Source organism: Pseudophryne corroboree, chromosome 10 (genome assembly GCF_028390025.1).
Source record: "Pseudophryne corroboree isolate aPseCor3 chromosome 10, aPseCor3.hap2, whole genome shotgun sequence".
Lineage (NCBI taxonomy): Eukaryota > Metazoa > Chordata > Amphibia > Anura > Myobatrachidae > Pseudophryne > Pseudophryne corroboree.
The window spans coordinates 273,570,897-273,597,896 of NC_086453.1; the positions used below are offsets into that span (position 1 = coordinate 273,570,897).

Sequence of the window (27,000 nt, forward strand, 5' to 3'; positions counted from 1 at the left end):
CATGAAGGATGGGGGAAGGGGGCGTGTTTTGTAATCCCCCACACACCCTTTTTTGGGGTTTAATTAGCATAGGCAATCCTTGGCACAAAGTGGCACGTAAGTATGTCTGAGTGCTACCCACAGGTTCTGTCCCTCTCCAACTATGCACACTGCGCATCTCCATGCCTTCGTTTTCTCGTTGTTCTAGAACCCAAGCCTAGCTTTGGGGGGACATGTACTAAACAGTGATAAAAGTGGCGAAGTGAGCCAGTGGAGAAGTTGCCCATGGCAACCAATCAGCTGCTCTGTATACTTTTACAGTATGCAAATTATAAAGGTTACATCAATGCTGACTGGTTGCCATGGGCAACTTCTCCACTTTTATCACTGCTTAGTACATATTTCCCTTAGTCTCAGCGAAGCCCGGGCCTCTGGTGAGTGCACCCGGCCACAGATACTCCTGCTCACAGTTTATAAAACACTCTAAGGCAAACCTTCGCCTCCAGAACACTAATCATCAGCGTAACCTGAGCAAGCTAGCGTCAAAAAAAGTCTGGAAGCCCCCAACACTGTTACTGCTCATCTATTAATGTGGTAACCGTTTGTATATGCTGTAACAGTGGTGGCACTCTGGAAGTTATTTTGGGCTTGCAATGCTGAACGACTGTCACCCAAAGAACATGTTGCCTTCTCCTGTACAAGCAGATACACTAGATGTATTTCCCTGTACATGTTTTTCTAGCTTACTTCTGTGTTATTCAGCCATTCATTTACATGATCACGGAGAGACATTTACTCTTGTTGGCCTGGTTGCAAAGCAGCAATAGTGATTTAAGGGTACAAAGCATTCCAATCCATGCCGGATCAAACATGCAGCACTAGAGCATTAATCAACTATTGCACCATGTAAGCACAAGACAATTGTGTCCAGACAATTCTGATGCACTACAGGGAAGTACTATACATCATTACGTATCACCGAGTAACAGAGCAGGGGAGAACGGAAGTACTGCAAAGTAATACGTACCATTACCTGAGACAGGTCATCATACAAATGCATTACTGAGAATCACTGGATAACAGAATAACTATGATTAAAGCTGGTCAGGAGGTAGTAACAATATTATAGACTGTGGCTAAATAAAGGAAAAAGAAGAAGAAAAAAAGTTGTCGAAAGGTGAAGCCGATTCTGTGGAACGGAAGAATCTCAGATCAGCCGAGGTTGGTTACTAATGACAAATTGTTTTTCTGCAGCAATCTATAAATCAGAAGCCATTTGTGAGTAGCTGACTGGCAGGCGTGTTTTGTAATGCAACATGATGTATGTAATAGCACATGTAACACGCTGGTGGGACACGGCAGCTGTCAAAACAAGTAGCACAAAATCAGGTAAGAGATCTGCAAATCTGTGAGGCTTGTAAAAAGATAGAGACTAGTGCTTTATGATGAATCCGGCCGCTGCACATTAGTGGTTCTTTATCTGAAATATTGGCCACCAGTTTGTATTTTAGGTTTGGTGGTCCCTCACCCTGCACATAATAATTCACACTGCCTATAAAACAGGTTTTGCTCATGGGGGGAGATGTATCAAGGCTTACTTATACTTAACTTAATTGTTGTTAGTGCCGGTAGGGTAAGGGTGCCGGCACCGTGACAGCCAAAGGTAGGGAATCTCTAATAATCGCATGCCACTGGGATCGGTTAAGGGCGGCTTGCTTGGCATCATCAATATGGAAGTGCAACGGTTGAAGGTCTTGGGCAATCCGCTTTCGCCATGTTTTCTTTGGTGCATCGTGTGCTGTTCTCTGTCGATCTGGACGGGTTATTTAGGCACTGGTATGGAATTCTTTTAGGCTCTATTCTGAAGACATGGCCAAACACTTTAAACGCTGTCTTTTAATAGAAGATTCAATTGTGGATTGGTCTTGGAATAGTTTTTGGATGTTTTGCTTGTAGTATGCTTCGTAAGCACCTGCTTTGAAAACGTTCCAGCCTTGTTAGGTTGATTTTATTGATTGTCCATGATTCTAAACCATAAAGTAATTTTGTTCTAAACGATGTGTTGAATACCTTTATTTTTGTGGCAATGGAAAAGTCAAGTTGGTTCCAGAGACCTTTTTTCAAAGATACAAAGGCAGCTGTGGCACAACCTATACAACTTGTGGTGTCGCTTGTAGCGGCTGTGTGTTGACCATTGATAGTTGAACCCAGGTATTTAAAGGTATCCGCTTGTTCAATGATGTTTCCATCTAGGATAAACTGCACAGGAGTAGTTCCAGTAAAAATGTACTAGGTTTTTTCCATATTTATGTGTAAGCCAAGCCTTGCTGCATTTGTGCGGAGCTTATTTAGGATGTTTTGGGTACCCTGCATTGATGTAGACTAGATCTGTGAAGACAGTATGTTTGCCAGTAACGGTGCCCATTTAATTTAGAAACATTTTTCTGAGTACCCAGTCCATAGCTATGTTGAAGAGCATGGGCAACACTATACTACCTTGCTTGACGCCAGTTGAGACTCAACGGTTGGGACATTTGGCCTGCATACTTAACTTTGTTTGATCCATTGTTGTAGCGAGTTTGAAGCAGATTAAGGGTGTAATGTGGGATATTCTCTGCCTTGAGGGCACCCAAACAGATTTTCGGCCCACACTGTCAAACATTTAAAGTCGACAAAAAACTAGAAAAAGTTCTCTGTTTGATTGTAGGCATGATTTGAGTATTTGTTTGATAGCGAATATAATAAGATTTTACTTACCGATAAATCTATTTCTCGGAGTCCGTAGTGGATGCTGGGGTTCCTGAAAGGACCATGGGGGATAGCGGCTCCGCAGGAGACAGGGCACAAAAAGTAAAGCTTTTTCAGATCAGGTGGTGTGCACTGGCTCCTCCCCCTATGACCCTCCTCCAGACTCCAGTTAGGTACTGTGCCCGGACGAGCGTACCCAATAAGGGAGGATTTTGAATCCCGGGTAAGACTCATACCAGCCACACCAATCACACCGTACAACCTGTGATCTAAACCCAGTTAACAGTATGATAACAGCGGAGCCTCTGAAAGATGGCTTCCTTCAACAATAACCCGAATTAGTTAACAATAACTATGTACAATTTATGCAGATAATCCGCACTTGGGATGGGCGCCCAGCATCCACTACGGACTCCGAGAAATAGATTTATCGGTAAGTAAAATCTTATTTTCTCTATCGTCCTAGTGGATGCTGGGGTTCCTGAAAGGACCATGGGGATTATACCAAAGCTCCCAAACGGGCGGGAGAGTGCGGATGACTCTGCAGCACCGAATGAGAGAACTCCAGGTCCTCCTTAGCCAGAGTATCAAATTTGTAAAATTTTACAAACGTGTTCTCCCCTGACCACGTAGCTGCTCGGCAAAGTTGTAATGCCGAGACCCCTCGGGCAGCCGCCCAAGATGAGCCCACCTTCCTTGTGGAGTGGGCCTTTACAGATTTAGGCTGTGGCAGGCCTGCCACAGAATGTGCAAGTTGGATTGTGCTACAGATCCAACGAGCAATCATCTGTTTAGACGCAGGAGCACCCATCTTGTTGGGTGCATACAATATAAACAACGAGTCAGATTTTCTGACTCCAGCTGTCCTTGCAATATATATTTTTAATGCTCTGACAACGTCCAGTAACTTGGAGTCCTCCAAGTCACTTGTAGCCGCAGGCACTACAATAGGCTGGTTCAGATGAAATGCTGACACCACCTTAGGGAGAAAATGCGGACGAGTCCGCAGTTCTGCCCTGTCCGAATGGAAAATCAGATATGGGCTTTTGTAAGATAAAGCTGCCAATTCTGATACTCTCCTGGCAGAAGCCAGGGCTAGAAGCATGGTCACTTTCCAAGTGAGATATTTCAAATCCACCTTATTTAGTGGTTCAAACCAATGAGATTTTAGAAAGTCCAAAACCACCTTGAGATCCCACGGTGCCACTGGAGGCACCACAGGAGGCTGTATATGCAGCACTCCCTTAACAAAGGTCTGGACTTCAGGGACTGAAGCCAATTCTTTTTGAAAGAAAATCGACAGGGCCGAAATTTGAACCTTAATAGATCCCAATTTGAGACCCATAGACAATCCTGATTGCAGGAAATGTAGGAATCGACCCAGTTGAAATTCCTCCGTCGGAGCACTCCGATCTTCGCACCACGCAACATATTTTCGCCAAATTCGGTGATAATGTTGCACGGTTACTTCCTTCCTTGCTTTAATCAAAGTAGGAATGACTTCTTCCGGCATGCCTTTTTCCTTTAGGATCCGGCGTTCAACCGCCATGCCGTCAAACGCAGCCGCGGTAAGTCTTGAAACAGACAGGGACCCTGCTGAAGCAAGTCCCTCCTTAGAGGTAGAGGCCACGGATCTTCCGTGATCATCTCTTGAAGTTCCGGGTACCAAGTCCTTCTTGGCCAATCCGGAACCACTAGTATCGTTCTTACGCCTCTTTGCCGTATAATTCTCAATACTTTTGGTATGAGAGGCAGAGGAGGAAACACATACACCGACTGGTACACCCAAGGCGTTACCAGCGCGTCCACAGCTATTGCCTGCGGATCTCTTGACCTGGCGCAATACCTGTCCAGTTTTTTGTTGAGGCGAGACGCCATCATGTCCACCATTGGTCTCTCCCAACGGGTTACCAGCATGTGGAAGACTTCTGGATGAAGTCCCCACTCTCCCGGGTGAAGATCGTGTCTGCTGAGGAAGTCTGCTTCCCAGTTGTCCACTCCCGGGATGAACACTGCTGACAGTGCTATCACATGATTCTCTGCCCAGCGAAGAATCCTTGCAGCTTCTGCCATTGCACTCCTGCTTCTTGTGCCGCCCTGTCTGTTCACATGGGCGACTGCCGTGATGTTGTCCGACTGGATCAACACCGGTTTTCCCTGAAGCAGAGGTTCTGCCTGGCTTAGAGCATTGTATATTGCTCTTAGTTCCAGAATGTTTATGTGAAGAGACGTTTCCAGGCTCGTCCATACTCCCTGGAAGTTTCTTCCTTGTGTGACTGCTCCCCAGCCTCTCAGGCTGGCGTCCGTGGTCACCAGGATCCAATCCTGTATGCCGAATCTGCGGCCCTCCAATAGATGAGGACTCTGCAACCACCACAGAAGAGACACCCTTGTCCTTGGAGACAGGGTTATCCGTAGGTGCATCTGAAGATGCGACCCTGACCATTTGTCCAACAGATCCCTTTGGAAAATTCTTGCGTGGAATCTGCCGAATGGAATTGCTTCGTAAGAAGCCACCATTTTTCCCAGGACTCTTGTGCATTGATGTACAGACACCTTTCCTGGTTTTAGGAGGTTCCTGACAAGCTCGGATAACTCCTTGGCTTTTTCCTCCGGGAGAAAAACCTTTTTCTGAACCGTGTCCAGAATCATCCCTAGGAACAGCAGACGAGTTGTCGGCATTAACTGGGATTTTGGAATATTCAGAATCCACCCGTGCTGTTTTAGCACTTCTTGAGACAGTGCTAATCCCATCTCTAGCTGTTCTCTGGACCTCGCCCTTATTAGGAGATCGTCCAAGTATGGGATAATTAATATGCCTTTTCTTCGAAGAAGAATCATCATCTCGGCCATTACCTTTGTAAAGATCCGAGGTGCCGTGGACAATCCGAACGGCAGCGTCTGAAACTGATAGTGACAGTTTTGTACAACGAACCTGAGGTACCCCTGGTGTGAGGGGTAAATTGGAACGTGGAGATACGCATCCTTGATGTCCAAGGATACCATAAAGTCCCCCTCTTCCAGGTTCGCTATCACTGCTCTGAGTGACTCCATCTTGAACTTGAACTTCTTTATGTACAGGTTCAAGGACTTCAGATTTAGAATAGGCCTTACCGAGCCATCCGGCTTCGGTACCACAAAAAGAGTGGAATAATACCCCTTCCCTTGTTGTAGAAGAGGTACCTTGACTATCACCTGCTGAGAGTACAGCTTGTGAATGGCTTCCAAAACCGTCTCCCTTTCGGAGAGGGACGTTGGTAAAGCAGACTTCAGGAAACGGCGAGGTGGATCTGTCTCTAATTCCAACCTGTACCCTTGAGATATTATCTGCAGGATCCAGGGATCTACCTGCGAGTGAGCCCACTGCGCGCTGTAATTTTTGAGACGACCGCCCACCGTCCCCGAGTCCGCTTGAGAAGCCCCAGCGTCATGCTGAGGCTTTTGTAGAAGCCGGGGAGGGCTTCTGTTCCTGGGAAGGAGCTGCGTGTTGCTGTCTCTTCCCTCGACCTCTGCCTCGTGGCAGATATGAATAGCCCTTTGCTCTCTTATTTTTAAAGGAACGAAAGGGCTGCGGTTGAAAAGTCGGTGCCTTTTTCTGTTGGGGAGTGACTTGAGGTAGAAAGGTGGATTTCCCGGCTGTAGCCGTGGCCACCAAATCTGATAGACCGACTCCAAATAACTCCTCCCCTTTATACGGCAAAACTTCCATATGCCGTTTTGAATCCGCATCGCCTGTCCACTGTCGCGTCCATAAAGCTCTTCTGGCCGAAATGGACATAGCACTTACCCGTGATGCCAGTGTGCAGATATCCCTCTGTGCATCACGCATATAAAGAAATGCATCCTTTATTTGTTCTAACGACAGTAAAATATTGTCCCTGTCCAGGGTATCAATATTTTCAATCAGGGACTCTGACCAAACTACCCCAGCACTGCCCATCCAGGCAGTCGCTACAGCTGGTCGTAGTATAACACCTGCATGTGTGTATATACTTTTTTGGATATTTTCCATCCTCCTATCTGATGGATCTTTAAGTGCGGCCGTCTCAGGAGAGGGTAACGCCACTTGTTTAGATAAGCGTGTTAGCGCCTTGTCCACCCTAGGAGGTGTTTCCCAGCGCTCCCTAACCTCTGGCGGGAAAGGGTATAATGCCAATAATTTCTTTGAAATTATCAGCTTTTTATCAGGGGCAACCCACGCTTCATTACACACGTCATTTAATTCTTCTGATTCAGGAAAAACTATAGGTAGTTTTTTCATACCCCACATAATACCCTGTTTAGTGGTACCTGTAGTATCAGCTAAATGTAACGCCTCCTTCATTGCCAAAATCATATAACGTGTGGCCCTACTGGAAAATACGGTTGAATCGTCACCGTCACCACTGGAGTCAGTGCCTGCGTCTGGGTCTGTGTCGACCGACTGAGGCAAAGGGCGTTTCACAGCCCCTGACGGTGTTTGAGTCGCCTGGACAGGCACTAATTGATTGTCCGGCCGCCTCATGTCGTCAAACGACTGCTTTAGCGTGTTGACACTATCCCGTAGTTCCATAAATAAAGGCATCCATTCTGGTGTCGACTCCCTAGGGGGTGACATCCTCATATTTGGCAATTGCTCCGCCTCCACACCAATATCGTCCTCATACATGTCGACACACACGTACCGACACCCAGCAGACACACAGGGAATGCTCCTAACGAAGACAGGACCCACTAGCCCTTTGGGGAGACAGAGGGAGAGTTTGCCAGCACACACCAAAAGCGCTATATATATATCAGGGATAGCCTTATAATAAGTGCTCCCTTATAGCTGCTTTGTTATATCAAAATATCGCCATAAATTTGCCCCCCCCTCTCTGTTTTACCCTGTTTCTGTAGTGCAGTGCAGGGGAGAGACTTGGGAGCCGTCCTGACCAGCGGAGCTGTGAGAGGAAATGGCGCCGTGTGCTGAGGAGATAGGCCCCGCCCCTTTTCTGGCGGGCTCGTCTCCCGCTATTTAGAAAAATCAGGCAGGGGTTAAATATCTCCATATAGCCTCTAGGGGCTATATGTGAGGTATTTTTAGCCTTTATAGGTATTCATTTGCCTCCCAGGGCGCCCCCCTCCCAGAGCCCTGCACCCTCAGTGACTGCCGTGTGAAGTGTGCTGAGAGGAAAATGGCGCACAGCTGCAGTGCTGTGCGCTACCTTTAGAAGACTGCAGGAGTCTTCAGCCGCCGATTCTGGACCTCTTCTGACTTCAGCATCTGCAAGGGGGCCGGCGGCGCGGCTCCGGTGACCATCCAGGCTGTACCTGTGATCGTCCCTCTGGAGCTTGATGTCCAGTAGCCAAGAAGCCAATCCATCCTGCACGCAGGTGAGTTGACTCCTTCTCCCCTCAGTCCCTCGCTGCAGTGATCCTGTTGCCAGCAGGAATCACTGTAAAATAAAAAACCTAGCTAAACTTTTTCTAAGCAGCTCTTTAGGAGAGCCACCTAGATTGCACCCTTCTCGGCCGGGCACAAAAATCTAACTGGAGTCTGGAGGAGGGTCATAGGGGGAGGAGCCAGTGCACACCACCTGATCTGAAAAAGCTTTACTTTTTGTGCCCTGTCTCCTGCGGAGCCGCTATCCCCCATGGTCCTTTCAGGAACCCCAGCATCCACTAGGACGATAGAGAAATGGTCACTGCAACCTCTAATGGGCCTACAACCAGCTGGTAATTCTCTGCAGTTGCTTTCTCATATGTTTAGAAGCCTTGAGTGTATAATTGATGTTAATATTTAGCTGGCTGTTGTTGGTAAATGTATGCCTCTGTAGTCTTTATAGTTTGTAAGGCCACCTTTTTTGTGAATGGGAATTATTACGGCATCTTTGAAGTCTTCTGGCACAGGAGTCTTTCTAGCCAATTGCATATATGTCTCTGAGTTGGTTTAATATTACCTGTCCCCCTGCTGGTATACCTTCTGCTGGGATGTTATCAATGTCTGGTGCTTATTCATTCTTCAGCTTTTTAATTGCTCGTTTAATATCGTCTGCATTTGGAGGGTTATCCGTTATATCACTACAATATTGAAGGTCATTGTTTTCCAGTAAGTCTTGGTCTAAGTTTTCAGGCCTGGGGCAATTTAAACATATAGGGGCAAATGTTTTAAGCCTGGGGAAGTGATAAAGCAGTGATAAAGTGATAAGTGGAAAGTGATAATGCATCAGCCAATCAGCTCCTAACTGTTAATTTACATATTGGAGCTGATTGGCTGGTGCGTTATCACCTTGCACTTATCACTGCATTATCACTTCTCCAGGCTTAATACATCTGCCCCTCAGTTTGTAACATGCGTGTGTAGAGATGCAGGCAGAAAGACTGGGATGTGTCAAAGTTCCATCATATCATTATCGTAAACACTGTGTCAGGTGATTATTCATCATTATGAATGGCTATGTTTAGCAGTCATTTCTGAATGTTTTTCACGTTCGTAAGTAATATCCCTTTTAGAGAGAAGAAATGTGTCCGGGAAACTGTACGCGGGTTGGAGCCAGGGCCTTTCAGACTGCCGCCGGGACCTGGGTTATTCCCGGGTCATCACTGTTCTCACAGGATGACTGGTCATGACGTCAAGTGTTCCTGAGCCTGCCAATGAGCAGCCTTTAAAGCATGACCTGGGAGTAACCAACCCAGGTTGGACCCAGGAGTAACCCTGGTAGTGACCTGGGTAGCGGATCTGGGAAAGACCCAGGATGCTCAACCTGGGTCAATCCTTTCACAATGAGTCGGTAGCCAGGTCACACTGGCTTGCCTGAGGAATAAACCTGGGTTTCCGCTCAATGTGAAAGGGATGTGAAGACCCATTCACAAAATTTCAATGCTGGGAATATAATGGATATCTCCTGTGTACACTGAAGTCCAACTTCTATTTCCATAGACCATACATATAGTACTGAACATTAAATGTTTTAGGAATATTTCTGTGGGAACTGATGCCATCTTGAGAGGGCGCAAACCTGCTGACCACTGCTTTCTTCATGTAGGAAAGAGGTCCAGGATCCCTTCACAACCTCTCTGTTCGCATATGTGACCTCAGGTAATGTATGTGCAGTTACAGCGCTAATATCTGCAGCAAAAGTGGCAAGGTTTGGGATCTCCCTGCCAACACAAATTCCCGATAGGCCATTGCATATATTAGTGACTAGGCCCTCTGTATCTGAAGATGCTGTTAAACTTTGTATATACATAAAGACATGTCATTTATTTATAGTTCATTTCTGTAGGGCTGTATGTGGTATTATTACACCACGACTACAAATAGGAAGGAAGCCATACCTACTGTATAAGACAGAAGCACATAACTTAAGACCTCATAGAGGTTGGTTAGAGTCACTTACGTCTGAAGTCTCGGAAGTAGATTGTTTGCCGGTTGGGATTAAGCAGTTGGATAACAGAGTCATCATTGTTTTTCACCCGGCAGCTAATTGTCGCAACCTCTCCTTCCACCACTGTAACATTCTCTGTCTCCAGATTCAGGCGCTCTCCTAAGAGAAAGAAGATAGAGGAGGGATGAGTAAGGCAGTGAGAATACCAAGGGAAAGCGACAGAATTAGGGAAACAAGAGGGAACATGCTGAAAATGTGCATTTCCTCAGCTGCCCACAACACAGCACAGACAGCTTGCCTAAACAGTAATGCCATCCGACAGCACCACAGAGATAATCACACCTTTACATAACACGTGTATAAACACATGTAACACTGAGCATACTCCTTTTACTAAACTTTAATTATTTAAGATTAAGGTCTGTTCAGTGGGTGTCTTTAGAACAGGCTCCATAATAACTTGACACTCACTGCTGGGCGCTATTCCAAGTACATTCAGTAGTCTGTGGAGATGTAGCTCTCCCCCCGTACTGGCCACCTGTTCCGGTGTGGCTCAAAAAGCACATTTAATGGCTGCAGTTTGTACTTACATGGGTAAACACATGGAGAATAAAAGTTTTCAGCTGTTCTACACATCCCCATTTGGCAGATGACAAAAATAATAACTACTGAGTATGGATGAAGACAGTTACAAGGGTACGACGTGTCGCCATATAGTTTTCCGACACCACTTTTACTTTGTACAAACACAGAATGGCATTCTCATTTAGCTGAACGTATAGTCTATGAATGGAGGTGATGACGTCTGCTGTTTGGGGTGGTTGGGATAGGACTGTGATCATTTGAGGGAAGCGGTCACTATACAGACGCCGGAATCCAGAGCGGGGGAAAGTCCATCAGTCGGCATGCCAACTAACAGCTACTATTCCCATTCCTGGGTGTCCACCACACCCATAGAGTGGGAATAGAACCTGCGGCGAGCACGGCGAGCCACCGAGCCCCCCCCGGCCGGCATTCTGAGGCCGGGATCCTGGGGTCGGTATACTGACCTCCGGGATCCTGGGGTCGGTATACTAACCTCTGGGATCCCGTTTGCCGGTCTCACAATACCAGCCCTCGCTTGAGGCAAAACTCAGCAATTTATCCATCCAATATTTGTAGTCAAATGTGGAACAAAGAGAATATTTTATGAACGCTTTGGAAAAGGTCACTCATCTCTACTGCTGATTAATTTGTCCTTACATAAGAGTTCACCCTGACAACAACCAATAGCAAATAACGGATACGGCCGGCTAACATGTCAAAACCTACAGCCCTTTGTATGGGGGGAAATAATGGAGGTCATTCCGAGTTGTTCGCTCGCAAGGCGATTTTAGCAGAGTTGCTCACGCTAAGCCGCCGCCTACTGGGAGTGAATCTTAGCATCTTAAAATTGCGAACGATGTATTCGCAATATTGCGATTACACACCTCGTAGCAGTTTCTGAGTAGCTTCAGACTTACTCGGCATCTGCGATCAGTTCAGTGCTTGTCGTTCCTGGTTTGACGTCACAAACACTCCCAGCGTTCGCCCAGACACTCCTCCGTTTCTCCGGCCACTCCTGCGTTTTTTCCGGAAACGGTAGGGTTTTTTCCCACACGCCCATAAAACGGCCTGTTTCCGCCCAGTAACACCCATTTCCTGTCAATCACATTACGATCGCCAGACCGATGAAAAAGCCGTGAGTAAAATTACTAAGTGCATAGCAAATTTACTTGGCGCAGTCGCAGTGTGGACATTGCGCATGCGCATTAAGCGGAAAATCGCTGCGATGCGAAGATTTTTACCGAGCGAACAACTCGGAATGAGGGCCAATATTAATACAATTAACTAATAACTGTGGATAGCTAATATTTCAGAACATCGAGGGAGAACTTCTGACTGTCAGTCAATGATCAGAATGTAACTGGCAAATTCTAATCAAGATGATCGGATTTAATATTCCTTGTCCAAACAGTCTATATAAAATTTGGTCATTTCATTTCAGCTAAAGAGACAAATCAGATTGCTCAGTAATAACACAATGCATTTAAAAACAAATCCATTGGGGTTTATTTTCCGAAGAGTCGGGTTGTTAAAAACAACACTTATGAGTGTGTTTAAACCTGAATTTTAAAAGGGCAATGCTTTAACTAGCAAGACACATCTAGTAAAAGCATTGCCCTTTTAAATATAAGGCATAAACACGCTGAGAAGTGTCAGGTTTTACAACCCGACTCTTCGGAAATAAAACCCATTGTGTGTTTAGCATCTTAAGGGACCAGCAAGATAGACATGAGACCGCCCAGACATTGTGTTCATTCTTCCACACATCAAGACGAGGGGAATCTTAATTTCATTAGTAATGTCCATTATGACAAGCAGATCCGGATAAGCACAATAGATGATTTTGTTACACACAAGCGGAGAAATAATCCCCCACCCCCTGAAATACCTCCATAATATGAACGCCAGTGATAAACACAGAGTGGATCTGTAACACTGAACTCTGACATCACTATTCACAGTACATGTCACACTAACAATGCATGCAGGGCTACAGTATGAAGATGAATTCAGCTGTGGAATAAGCAAATGCATACTGCGGAATGTACTGTACACACTTAGGGGGGTGTTCAATTAAGTGCACTGTTCGAAAAAACGGCACTAATTCGACACAGGGTATTCAATTGCGGGCATTTTCGCCCATTTTTTAATCTGTTTTCGCCTATGCGGTTTCACTTTTTTTTTATGCATTGGCATGGGCAAAAATTGCACCAAAAGACGGGCAAAAACACCCACAAATTTGCCAAAACACGCATATCAGCGGCAAATTTGCCGATACACGTGGTTTTCGCCAATGTCAAATTTTTTGACCAGTCGAAAAAACGTCAAGGGCATTGAATAGGTCGCATGTTAATTTGACCTAAAAACGTGCGTAAAGTGCAGTTTTTTTCGAAAGGTTGAAAAAACGGCACTAATGGAATACCCCTCCCCCCCCCCCCCCCCCCGCCACCCCTATAGACGGTACAATGCTGATTCATATATCTGTATGACACACATACTTAAAGTGTATGATGTGGATTGATTCTGCCCTGCTCACACTCTGGGGGAGATTTATCAAAGCGCGGAGAGATAAAATGGACGGAGATAAAGTACCAACCAATCAGCTCTCAACTGTCATTTTTTTCAAACTCAGCCTGTAACATGACAGTTAGGAGCCGATTGGCTGGTAATTGATCTCTCTGCGATTTATCACTCTCCAGGCTTTGATAAATTTACCCCACTGACAGGAATATCATGCAGAGTATGCACCATGCAAGACTAGAATACCAGGAATGCTCAAGCCATGAACAATAGAATATTTAACGCTTGTTTGCTTTAAAGTCTGGCATTTCTCTTTCCACACACAATTAAAAGTTGCCCAAGCATAATTAATTGGGTATGATTGGCATATTATTATTATTATTATTATTCTTTTATTTATAAGTTGTCATCAAGTGTACACAGTGCTGTACATGGTAAACACTTCAAAATAACAAGGTGTCAGAGAATAAGTACATGTATGTAATCTCCCCTGTATTACTCTACATATCAGTGATTGTGTAGCAATGAATGCATCGATTTCCTAGGAGTAAGGGTATGTTTACCAAGCAGTGGATTTTCAAAGCCCACGATTCTGGCTGCCATATTTAAAAGGGCTATGAGAGCAAATGCAAAATTAGGGTTGTTTTGCATTAAATAATATTGCTCTCTAAAATCTGGTAGGCAAAATCTGCACAAAAATAAATAATAAGAATTTACTCACCGGTAATTCTATTTCTCATAGTCCGTAGTGGATGCTGGGGACTCCATAAGGACCATGGGGATTAGCGGCTCCGCAGGAGACTGGGCACAACTATAAAGAAAGCTTTTAAGACTACTGGTGTGCACTGGCTCCTCCCACTAAGACCCTCCTCCAGACCTCAGTTAGGATACTGTGCCCGGAAGAGCTGACACAATTAGGAAGGATTTTGAATCCCGGGTAAGACTCATACCAGCCACACCAATCACACCGTATAACTCGTGATACAATACCAAGTTAACAGCATGATAACAACTGAGCCTCTCAACAGATAGCTCGACAATAACCCTTTAGTTAAGCAATAACTATATACAAGAATTGCAGATAATCCGCACTTGGGATGGGCGCCCAGCATCCACTACGGACTATGAGAAATAGAATTACCGGTGAGTAAATTCTTATTTTCTCTAACGTCCTAAGTGGATGCTGGGAACTCCGTAAGGACCATGGGGATTATACCAAAGCTCCCAAACGGGCGGGAGAGTGCGGATGACTCTGCAGCACCGAATGAGAGAACTCAAGGTCCTCCTCAGCCAGGGTATCAAATTTGTAGAATTTTGCAAACGTGTTGCCCCTGACCAAGTAGCAGCTCGGCAAAGTTGAAGAGCCGAGACCCCTCGGGCAGCCGCCCAAGAAGAGCCCACTTTCCTCGTGGAATGGGCTTTCACTGATTTTGGATGCGGCAGTCCAGCCGCAGAATGTGCAAGCTGAATCGTACTACAGATCCAGCGAGCAATAGTCTGCTTAGAAGCAGGTGCACCCAACTTGTTGGGCGCATACAGAATAAAGAGCGAGTCAGTCTTCCTGACTCCAGCTGTCCTGGAAACATAAATTTTTAGGGCCCTGACTACATCCAACAACTTGGAAGCCTCCAAGTCATTTGTAGCCGCAGGCACCACGATAGGTTGGTTCAGATGAAAAGCTGATACCACTTTGGGGAGAAACTGGGGACGAGTCCTCAATTCTGCCCTATCCATATGGAAAATCAGATAAGGGCTTTTACATGACAAAGCCGCCAATTCTGAAACATACGCCTGGCCGAAGCCAAGGCCAACAACATGACCACTTTCCACGTGAGATATTTCAAATCCATGGTTTTCAGTGGCTCAAACCAATGTGACTTTAGGAAATCCAACACCACGCTGAGATCCCAAGGTGCCACTGGAGGCACAAAAGGGGGCTGAATATGCAGAACTCCCTTAACAAAAGTCTGAACTTCAGGCAGTGAAGCCAATTCTCTCTGGAAGAAAATCGATAGAGCCAAAATCTGGACCTTAATGGAACCCAATTTAAGGCCCATAGTAACCCCTGACTGTAGGAAGTGCAGGAACCGGCCCAGCTGAAATTCTTCCGTTGGGGCCTTCCTGGCCTCACACCACGCAACATATTTTCGCCATATGCGGTGATAATGGTTTGCGGTTACTTCTTTCCTAGCTTTTATCAGCGTAGGAATGACTTCCTCCGGAATGCCCTTTTCCTTCAGGATCCGGCGTTCAAACGCCATGCCGTCAAACGCAGCCGCGGTAAGTCTTGGAACAGACAGGGCCCCTGCTGCAGCAGGTCCTGTCTGAGCGGTAGAGGCCATGGGTCCTCTGACATCATTTCTTGAAGTTCCGGATACCACGCTCTTCTTGGCCAATCCGGAACAATGAGTATAGTTCTTACTCCTCTTCTCCTTATTATCCTCAGTACCTTTGGTATGAGAGGAAGAGGAGGGAACACAAACCGATCGGTACACCCATGGTGTTACCAAAGCGTCCACAGCTATCGCCTGCAGGTCTCTCGACCTGGCGCAATATTTTTCTAGCTTATTGTTTAGGCGGGACGCCATCATGTTCACCTGTGGTTTTTCCCACTGGTTTACAATCATTTGAAAGACTTCTGGATGAAGTCCCCACTCTCCCGGGTGGAGGTCGTGCCTGCTGAGGAAGTCTGCTTCCCAGTTGTCCACTCCCGGAATGAACACTGCTGACAGTGCTAACACGTGATTTTCCGCCCATCGGAGAATCCTTGTGGCTTCTGCCATCGCCGTCCTGCTTCTCGTGCCGCCCTGTCGATTTACATGGGCGACCGCCGTGATGTTGTCTGACTGGATCAGTACCGGCTGGTTTTGAAGCAGGGGTTTTGCCTGACTTAGGGCATTGTAAATGGCCCTTAGTTCCAGAATATTTATGTGCAGGGAAGTCTCCTGACTTGACCATAGTCCTTGGAAGTTTCTTCCCTGTGTGACTGCTCCCCAGCCTCGAAGGCTGGCATCCGTGGTCACCAGGACCCAGTCCTGTATGCCGAATCTGCGGCCCTCTTGAAGATGAGCACTCTGCAGCCACCACAGCAGAGACACCCTTGTCCTCGGAGACAGGGTTATCAGACGATGCATCTGAAGATGCGATCCGGACCACTTGTCCAACAGGTCCCACTGAAAGGTTCTTGCATGAAACCTGCCGAATGGAATCGCTTCGTAGGAAGCTACCATTTTTCCCAGGATCCGCGTGCAATGATGCACCGACACCTGTTTTGGTTTTAAGAGGCCTTTGACTAGAGATGACAGCTCCTTGGCCTTTTCCTCCGGGAGGAACACTTTTCTCTGTTCTGTATCCAGAACCATCCCTAGGAACAGCAGGCGTGTCGTAGGGACCAGCTGTGACTTTGGAATGTTTAGAATCCAGCCGTGCTGTTGTAGCACTTCCCGAGATAGTGCTACCCCTACCAACAACTGTTCTCTGGACCTCGCCTTTATCAGGAGATCGTCCAAGTACGGGATAATTAAAACTCCCTTCCTTCGAAGGAGTATCATCATTTCCGCCATTACCTTGGTAAAGACCCTCGGAGCCGTGGAGAGACCGAACGGCAACGTCTGGAATTGGTAATGACAATCTTGTACCACAAACCTGAGGTACTCCTGGTGAGGATGGTAAATGGGGACATGTAGGTAAGCATCCTTGATGTCCAGCGATACCATGTAATCTCCGTCGTCCAGGCTTGCAATAACCGCCCTGAGCGATTCCATCTTGAACTTGAATTTTTTTATATATGTGTTCAAGGATTTCAAATTTAAAATGGGTCTCACCGAACCGTCCGGTTTCGGTACCACAAACATTGTGGAATAGTAACCCCTTCCTTGTTGAAGTAGGGGCACCTTTACTATCACTTGTTGTGAATACAGCTTTTGAATTGCCTGTAACACTGCCTCCCTGCCTGAGGGAGTGGTTAGCAAGGCAGATTTGAGGAAACGGCGGGGGGAGACGTCTCGAATTCCAGTTTGTACCCCTGAGATACTACTTGAAGGATCCAGGGATCCACCCGTGAGCGAGCCCACTGATTGCTGACATTTTTGAGACGGGCCCCCACCGTACCTGGCTCCGCCTGTGGAGCCCCAGCGTCATGCTGTGGACTTAGAGGAAGCGGGGGAGGACTTTTGCTCCTGGGAACTGGCTGTATGCTGCAGCTTTTTCCCTCTACCTCTGCCTCTGGGCAGAAAGGACGCGCCTTTAACCCGCTTGCCCCTATTGGGCCGAAAGGACTGTACCTGATAATACGGTGCTTTCTTTGGTTGTGAGGGAACATGGGGTAAAAATGTAGACTTCCCAGCTGTTGCTGTGGAAACGAGGTCCGAGAGACCATCCCCGAACAATTCCTCACCCTTATAAGGCAGAACTTCCATGTGTCGTTTGGAATCTGCATCCCCTGTCCACTGCAGAGTCCATAACCCTCTCCTGGCAGAAATGGACATTGCACTAATTTTGGATGCCAGCCGGCAAATATCCCTCTGTGCATCCCTCATGTATAAAAGTGCGTCTTTTATATGCTCTACGTTTAGCAAAATAGTGTCCCTGTCTAGGGTATCTATATTTTCTGACAGGGAATCTGACCACGCAGCAGCAGCGCTGCACATCCAGGCTGAAGCTATAGCCGGTCTCAGTATCACACCTGTGTGTGTATATATAGATTTCAGGATAGCCTCCTGCTTTCTATCAGCAGATTCCTTCAGGGCGGCCGTATCCAGAGACGGTAGTGCCACCTTCTTTGACAAGCGTGTGAGCGCTTTATCCACCCTAGGGGATGTTTCCCAGCAAGACCTATCCTCTGGCGGGAAAGGGTACGCCATTAGTAACCTCTTAGAAATTACCATCTTTTTATCAGGGGAAGCCCACGCTTCTTCACACACTTCATTTAACTCTTCAGATGGAGGAAAAGCTACTGGTAGTTTTTTCTCTCCGAACATTATACCCTTTTTTGTGGTACCGGGGGTAACATCAGAAATGTGCAACACATTTTTCATTGCCTCAATCATGTAACGTGTGGCCCTACTGGAAGTTACATTAGTCTCTTCGTCGTCGACACTGGAGTCAGTATCCGTGTCGACATCTGTGTCAACCATCTGAGGTAGCGGGCGTTTTAGAGCCCCTGATGGTTTTTGAGACGCCTGGGCAGGCACAGGCTGAGAAGCCGGCTGTCCCACATTAGGTATGTCGTCAAACCTTTTATGCAAGGAGTCGACACTATCACGTAATTCCTTCCACAGCACCATCCACTCAGGTGTCGACCCCGCAGGGGGTGACATCACATTTACAGGCATCTGCTCCGCCTCCACATAAGCCTCCTCATCAAACATGTGGACACAGCCGTACCGACACACCGCAAACACACAGGGAATGCTCTGACAGAGGACAAGACCCCACAAAGCCCTTTGGGGAGACAGAGAGAGAGTATGCCAGCACACACCAGAGCGCTATATAACACTGGGATCCCACGATCAATGAGTGTTTTCCCTATAGCTGCTTTTTTATATATATTACATATATATATATATCTATACTGCGCCTAAATTTAGTGCCCCCCCCTCTCTTTTTTACCCTTCTGTAGTATTCTTAGACTGCAGGGGAGAGCCAGGGAGCTTCCTTCCAGCGGAACTGTGAGGGAAAAATGGCGCCAGTGTGCTGAGGGAGAAGCCCCGCCCCCTTTTCGGCGGACTTTCTCCCGCTTTTTCTGTAATACTGGCAGGGGTAATTTTACATCTATATAGCCTCTGGGACTATATATGATGTATATTTTGCCAGCCAAGGTGTTATTTATTGCCCTCAGGGCACCCCCCCCCCCCCCCCCCAGCGCCCTGCACCCATCAGTGACCGAAGTGTGAGGTGTACATGAGGAGCAATGGCGCACAGCTGCAGTGCTGTGCGATACCTTGGTGAAGACCGAAGTCTTCTGCCGCCGATTTTCCGGACCTTCTTCGTGCTTCTGGCTCTGTAAGGGGGACGGCGGCGCGGCTCCGGGAACGAACACCAAGGTCGGGTCCTGCGGTCGATCCCTCTGGAGCTAATGGTGTCCAGTAGCCTAAGAAGCCCAAACTACCACCTGTTAGGTAGGTTCGCTTCTTCTCCCCTTAGTCCCTCGCTGCAGTGAGTCTGTTGCCAGCAGATCTCACTGAAAATAAAAAACCTAAATATACTTTCTTTCTAGGTGCTCAGGAGAGCCCCTAGTGTGCATCCAGCTCAGCCGGGCACAAGAATCTAACTGAGGTCTGGAGGAGGGTCTTAGTGGGAGGAGCCAGTGCACACCAGTAGTCTAAAAGCTTTCTTTATAGTTGTGCCCAGTCTCCTGCGGAGCCGCTAATCCCCATGGTCCTTACGGAGTCCCCAGCATCCACTTAGGACGTTAGAGAAATATAAATTAATACATACATGCATGCATACATCCAGAGTTTTGAAATTACACCATTTAGTAAATCTACCTCTAAAAGGTGCCCATACACTAGTGCGATTTGGGCCCTTTTCATCCGATTCCGACGCATCGGGCCGAGAAAAGTGTCAAATAGCATGCGTTTTACATCACATTCCGATGCGCTGTCCCGTGCGCATCGGATCGTAGCCGGAGATTGCCAGGGCTGCACTATAGATTTATCGGTTCCGGCAGTCTTGGAGGGGATCGCATACGCTGCATCGTATGCAAAAGGACTGCGTACGATGTATCGTGTGCAATCCTGCTGCACTTGAAGCTGCCGGGCAGTTCATGGGAGATCGTATGCGACTTCTCCCCCTTTGAGAAGTCACAGTAGCGTATGGGGACCTTAAGTTTTCATAAAAAGAGCTGGATATTTGGTTGCTTGTGCTCCTTATATTGCCTGGTCCAGCCATAGCAGAACTGCTGGACAATACAAGACTAAAAGATAAAAGTGTAGGCTAACTGATGCTATAAAATGTGTTTGCTAAAATAATAACAGTGGAATGCAATCTAAAAATGTTGGTGACAGTGCTGGGGTGCAGAGACATGTACGCAGCTGTCATGTAGGGCATAAATCATTCATTCCTCAGAGAATATTAGTTGACGTCAGCCAGGAAACGGTTAATAGCTCATGATACAGTCACACTGGCCATTTGCATAATAAATACTATGTACAGGTGCAGCTGACAAGGTGCGTTCTGTCAGCATGGACTCTCAGCCTCACATTACAGGCCTCCTGTGATTTACACCCGAGGAATATAGTGGTGTACTAATCAGACGGAGATGGGCAGAGGTCTGCCGCAGAGCCATGAATGTGATGGGCATCACACGAAGCAGGACATGCTTCAGCAGTAATGGCCCCTGTTCCCACCAGGGCAGCAGTGACTGCATCCTTATGTGTGCTATTAGGATGTGCACACAGCTCTCTCCTGTGCCCATTACACATGCACGACTCCCCATAGGAGTGCAGCCTGATGACTGCCCAGACGTGAGATACAACACTAGTAAGAAATATTAGGAAGCAATGCACAGGTACCCCAACAAATGGCTAGATATACTCTATTTATACTAATAGCAAATCCATTAAGACAAAAATAAAAAATAAAACACAGACAAAACAAATATATATAAAAATATACTAATAATATACTGTATACAAAAATGCAAGGAGGGTTAGGAGGATTTGGAACTCAGAGTAACCATTTGGAAGTATGGTTCACTTCACAAATATTGCATATATAATATATCATATATGTGGCTTTGACATGGAAATCTTGCAAAAATATTGATACAGATAATCGTTTTAAAGCCGCAATCCCACATAAATTTTTCCATAACGGCCAACCTAAAAATCGTTATGTCCTTTTGATGTCATCCCCACCCACCTTTTCAAAATGTACCTGGAGTGCAGACCACTATGGCTGCCAGTCAATTAGAGTCCTCTAAGTACAGTAGGTCACGTGAAGGGGGTGGAAATTTGCAGTGCACATTGCAAGCAGAGCTCATGAAGGTGTTCCAAAGGCTCTCTGCTCACTACATCATGTGATGTGCCATGTGACTGCCATGGAAGTCACACTGCATTATGGAAGCTATCAAGGTACCACACATGCCAGCATACTCTGCCACCCACCTGTAATGTCCCAAAGAAAATAAAAGTGTTGTTATTTAATTCAGTGTTGTTGTTTTTTTGTTTTGTTTTGTTTGTTTTTTTTTGGGGGGGGGGGGGGGGGGGGGGGGCTTTTTTTTTTTTTTTTTTTAATATACTCATACCCCTGTTTTCCAAAGTATTGCTCACCTAAATCAGAGGGTGTCTTCTTTGTCCCATGTATCCATCCATGGCTTGGCAGAAAACAATCCCATAAGCGCGAATGACTTTGAATTACAATAACACTTCTATTTAAACAGTGGCATTTTACCATGCTTCAGAGGTCAGAACAAGGCGATTCTCCACTGAAATAAACTGCTAGTTTTGTAAAAAAATTATATGAATGTGCATAAAATGCAATATGTTATTACACTTGGCTTCACATATAGTTAGGTCCATATATATTTGGATACGGACAACATTTTCATAATTTGGGCTCTGTATGCCACCACAACGGATCTGAAATGAAAACATGGAGCTACAATTGAAGTGCAGACTTCCAGCTTTAATTCAAGGGGTTGAACAAAAATGCTATATGAAACATTTAGGAAATGCCACCATTTTTACACACTTTCCCTTATTTTCAAGGGCTTAAATGTAATTGGACAAATTAACATAATCATAAATAAAATGTTCATCTTTAATACTTTGTCGATAATCCTTTGCATGCAAATGACTGCCTGAAGTCTGGAACCCATGGACATCACCAAATGCTGGTTTTCCTACTTTGTTCTGCTTTGCCAGGTCTTTATGGCAGATGTCTTCAGTTGTTTGGTCATGGGTTTTTCAGTAAATGAAATGCATGCTTGATCAGGTAGAGTTGAGGTGAATAACTCAGTCACTGCAGAATATTCCACTTCTTTTCAGTAAATAACTCCTGGGTTGCTTTCACAGTATGTTTTGGGCTATTGTCGATCTGTACTGTGAAGCACCATCCAATCAACTTCAACTGAATCTAAGCAGACAGTATATTTCTATACATTTAGCATTCATCTAGCTGCTTCGGTCACATAATCAATAAACACTAGTGACCCAGCACCATTGGAAGCCATGCAGGAACATTCTCTCACACAGCCTTCACCATGTTTTACAGAATATGGGGTATGCTTCAGATCATGAGCCATTCAAGCATTCTCCATGTACTTTTTTCTTCCCATCATTCTGGTACCGGTTAATCTAATAGGCCCTACACACTGGGCGACATCAGTGAAAGATATGAACGATCTCGTTCATTAATGAACAAGATACCGTTCATATATTTCAGTGTGGAGGCACCAGCGATGAAGGATGTGCGTCCCCGCACTCGTTCATCGCTGGTGCCCCATTGCTTGTGCATGCAGGCCAATATGGACGATCTCGTCCATATTTGCCTGCACTGCTACGGAGCCAGGTGACGGGGGAAGTGAAGAAACTTCACTCCCCCCGTCACTGCCCCCCACCTCTGGGTCGCCCGTATTCACCGTCAGGCAGCTCGGCGGCACATCGCGCAGTGTGTAGGGCCCAATAGTTTAATCTGTCCAAAGAATGTGGTTCCAGAATTGGGGCTGCTGTTTTAAACATTTTTTTGGGCAAAGTCTAATCTGGTCTTTCCATTTTTGAGGATCATGAATGGTTTGTCAACAGACTTGGATACTAAAATTCCTACCTCGTAGAGAGTGTTCTTCCCTTGGCTGGATGTTGTGAAGTGTTTTTTTTTCTTTACTATGGAAAGGATCCTGCAATCATCCATAACTGTTGTCATCTGTGGATGTACAAGCCTTTTGGTATTGCCTAGCTCACAGTGCCTTTTTTGGGAGTCAGATCGGCGAGGCCCAGTTTTAACTTTGCGTTCTGGATGCATAAACATGGCTGGAGCAATATGGTCACCCCCACAACCAAAGCATTTTTGACAGTGCCTGACAACTGTGTTATAAGGGCTTTTAGGAGAACAAGTAGCATGTGCTTTAGAAAATGACAGCTCATAGGCTAACTGATGCCCTTTCTTTAAATGTCAAAATTCTTACAAAAAGTATCATGTAAACGAAATTACCACGGATTCCTCAAAATCTGGCAAATTATGATTGTAATCTAGCGCTGCCATTCCCATAAAAGCTGCCGTGCAACATTTTTATAAAAGGGAATAATGCAGCAAGTTATGAGAATCTAGACTTTACTACAGGAGAGAGAGAGAGAGAGAGAGAGAGAGAGAGAGAGAGAGAGAGAGAGAGAGAGAGAGAGAGAGAGAGAGAGAGAGGCAACTTTTCAGAATGACATTGTAGTCCTCACATCACACTGTAATGATGGAAATAAACTACGATATCCACATGCTGGGGTGATCGATACATCGGGAATCTCTTAAAGGAATACAATTGGCAGGAAGGGTCTGGGACTCCAGGTCGACAACAAAAAGGTTGACACACCTTAGGTCGACGCCAATTGGTCGACACACCTTAGGTCGACATGGACAAAAAGGTCGACATGGACAAAAGGTCAACAGGAACAAGGTCAACATCGAAAAAGGTCGACATGAGTTTATGTTTTTTTGGTGTCTTTCTTCGTAGAGTGACCGGGAACCCCAATTAGTGCACCGCGTCCCCTCGCATGGCTTCGGGCATGGTGCCTTCGCTCCGCTTCGCTCGGCACAGATTACCATTCCAATCGTAGTCCACGTGGATCGTTAAGTATGAAAAAGTTCCAAAAAAGAAAAAAAATGTGAAAAATGCATGTCGACCTTTTGTCCATGTCGACCTAAGGTGTGTCGACCTGGAGTCCGGATACCGGCAGGAATGCCTTGTGCAGAAGCAGACCTCAGGTAAAAAATAGTCATCCTTGTACTGGCCATGCGTAAGGAGCCCCCTGCTGAATAGGAAGCATTAGCCTGTCAGATATCCCGTACATTATCATGCATCACATTATAGGGAACAACAATAGACTACTCTACATTATAAATCACGTGAGGTTCGGTACAAGAACACTGAATTAGCCCATACTGCATAATGTAGAACCCTGCATAAGAAGCGCATTAGTCTAATGTATCATGCACTACCATGTCCCATGAGAGGTGGAAACAGCACTAACATCACACAATCTGCCGTATTTCTGCTTGACAAGCACATTGTGCATAGCAGTGTAATCTGGAATGGTAACTTTTACCAGTGCACAACTTAAGTTACCTTAGTCCACAAAAGCCGCCTCACACTTTCCAATCAGTGATACACAAACAATCAGATGTTAGAATTTCCATTTATAACTTCCAGCTTTATCAGACAGATTAAAAGCAAGATAAAGCTGGGGCGCCGCACTGGGAAGACCTATACACAAGCAAACTGGCACAATAAATGTCATGGAAGAACACACTTTGGGACACCTACACAGGGGCTTTAGAACCAAGAGCTCATAGGGGGTCATTCCGACCCGATCGCACGCTGCGCTTAGTCGCAGCCGTGCGATCGGGTCGGAACTGCGCATGCGCTGTGGCTGCATTGCGCAGGCGCCTTATTGCTCGGTGGCGGCGACGCCACTAGCGAAGAAAGCGGTCGCAGCGGCGACCACAAGAAGATTGACAGGAGGAAGGCGTTCCGGGGTGTCAACTGACCGTTTTCTGGGAGTGGTGCGGCAAACTCAGGCGTGTCCAGGCGGTTGGAGGGCGGATTCTTGGAACGCTGGATTCATCACACAGGGTAAGTAACTCATACCCTGGTCTTGTTCTGCACAAAACTTTTTTGCATAGCAGTGCTGCACAAGCGATCGCAGCCCTGCTATGCAAAAAAGCCCTCCCCCATAGGCGGCGTCTAGTTGATCGCACGTGCTGCAAAAAGTGGCAGCGTGCTATAAACTTGGAATGACCCCCATAGGCATTTAGCACACTGCAGCATAGTCTAGTGAGCACTCTGCAATGTCAGCTGCATAACACAACGCAAGTCACCCACAAACTCACACCAATGTCAATGGTGTCCTAAAATGCTCAGATTCGTAGCGGCTTCGTAAAAGTATAACTGAATTCTAATGCATGTCATAGAAACATGTAAAGAATATAATACACCTCTTAAAACAATGTCCTATAACCCAGACTTCACCAAGTGTTGTTTTTCCAGTGCTTGCGAGTTTGCTGCCTTATAAAGAAGCCATCAATCTTATTATGCTGTAATGTTATGTAGTAATATAACTGGGCTATGCCATTTCTGTAACCAGAAAGCGTATTCGCTTTCACATTGTTTATTGTTCTGGGAAAACTCTTTAATATGCTGATATCTAAACAAAGCTTTTAGTTACTCGCCAACATCTCCAGGGAGAAAACTGGAACGATAGAATCAGACTAAGCAAGCCTTTTAGTGGCAATATGCCGCATACTTTACCAGTATGGTAACTAGGTCCCAGAGAACTGATCGTGCCAATCCTAATGAATGTTGGTTCCGTCCAAAATATAGCCAGTGTGTAGGTGATCAATACAATTTAAAGGTCATTTGCATACAGGAAGCTTTGTGACAAATGACGTCACATGACCCCTTTCCCTTGCTGTTGCTGTGTGTTTTCTGAAAAGCAACACGTTCCCCATTAGTCACAGACGTTGACTGATTCTTTATTGTATTATGCAATCTACAGCCGTATTGTATCTGTAAACGCACCACAACTCCTAGTGTTGACACTTGGAAAAAATAAAAAATAAATATAGATGATCTCTGGTATCGTACAGAGAGATAAGAAGATACGGGTATGGGACTCAAGGTCGACACCGGGAAAAGGTCGACACCGGGAAAAGGTCGACATGAGTTTTTTTTTATGTTTTTTTTTGGTGTTGTTTTCTCCATAATGTGACCTGGAACCCCAATTAGTGCACCGTGTCCTCTCGCATGGCTTCTGGCAAGGTTACTGTTCCCAATTGTAGTCCACGTGGATCGTAAAGTATGAAAAAGGTAAAAAAAAATTTTTTTTTTAAAAACTCATGTCGACCTGTTTCAGGTGTCGACCTAAGGTGTGTCGACCAATTGGTTTCGACCTGGAGTCTGGATACCGAAGATACTGGAATGTCATTTCACTTTTAGTTTAAAACTTTTTCTTTTTACTCCGTGTCTGATTGAAGTTCAGTTTCATTGTACGGTGCACAGCTGTTTTTTATTTTGTTTTACTGATAAAAAAAACGTATTAACCCCTAATTTTAACAAAGTATAATGATAAGAAATATTAGTGACTTTGCTTTCAACACACAATGGATAATTGTTTGACGATTTAATGATACACGTGTGTTTTATGCAGAGGAGTGACAGATACGTGGCCGACAATGCATATAAAAGCAATAAATAACTGCAAGACTGTATTTATTATTTATTTATTACTAGTTATTTATATAGCGCACACATATTCCGCAGCGCTGTACAGAGAATATTTGGCCATTCACATCAGTCCCTGCCCCAGTGGAGCTTACAGTCTATATTCCCTATCACATGTACACACACATTCACACTAGGGTTAATTTTGTTGGGATCCAATTAACCTACCAGTATATCTTTGGATTGTGGGAGGAAACCCACGCAAGTACGCAGAGAATATACAAACTCCACACAGTTAGGGCCATGGTGGGAATCGAACCCATGACCTCAGTGCTGTGAGGCAGTAATGCTAACCATTACACCACCCATACTGTAGAGAGTAATAATCTCTACCATGTCATATGAACACCAGGTATGGAGTGAGGCATACTGTATAACACACTACAGACG

General features: G+C 45.7%; 1 protein-coding gene across 5 annotated transcripts in view; it reads right to left on the reverse strand.

Annotated features, from left to right (window-relative positions):
- CADM1 (cell adhesion molecule 1) overlaps positions 1 to 27,000 on the reverse strand; it is a 452,911-nt gene that overhangs the window by 167,369 nt on the left and 258,542 nt on the right. For all 5 annotated transcript variants that reach the window (XM_063943276.1, XM_063943275.1, XM_063943277.1 and 2 more), the window contains one exon: positions 10,089 to 10,235. In XM_063943276.1, the coding sequence (XP_063799346.1) occupies positions 10,089 to 10,235 (147 nt within the window). The remainder of the gene's footprint in view (positions 1 to 10,088; positions 10,236 to 27,000) is intronic.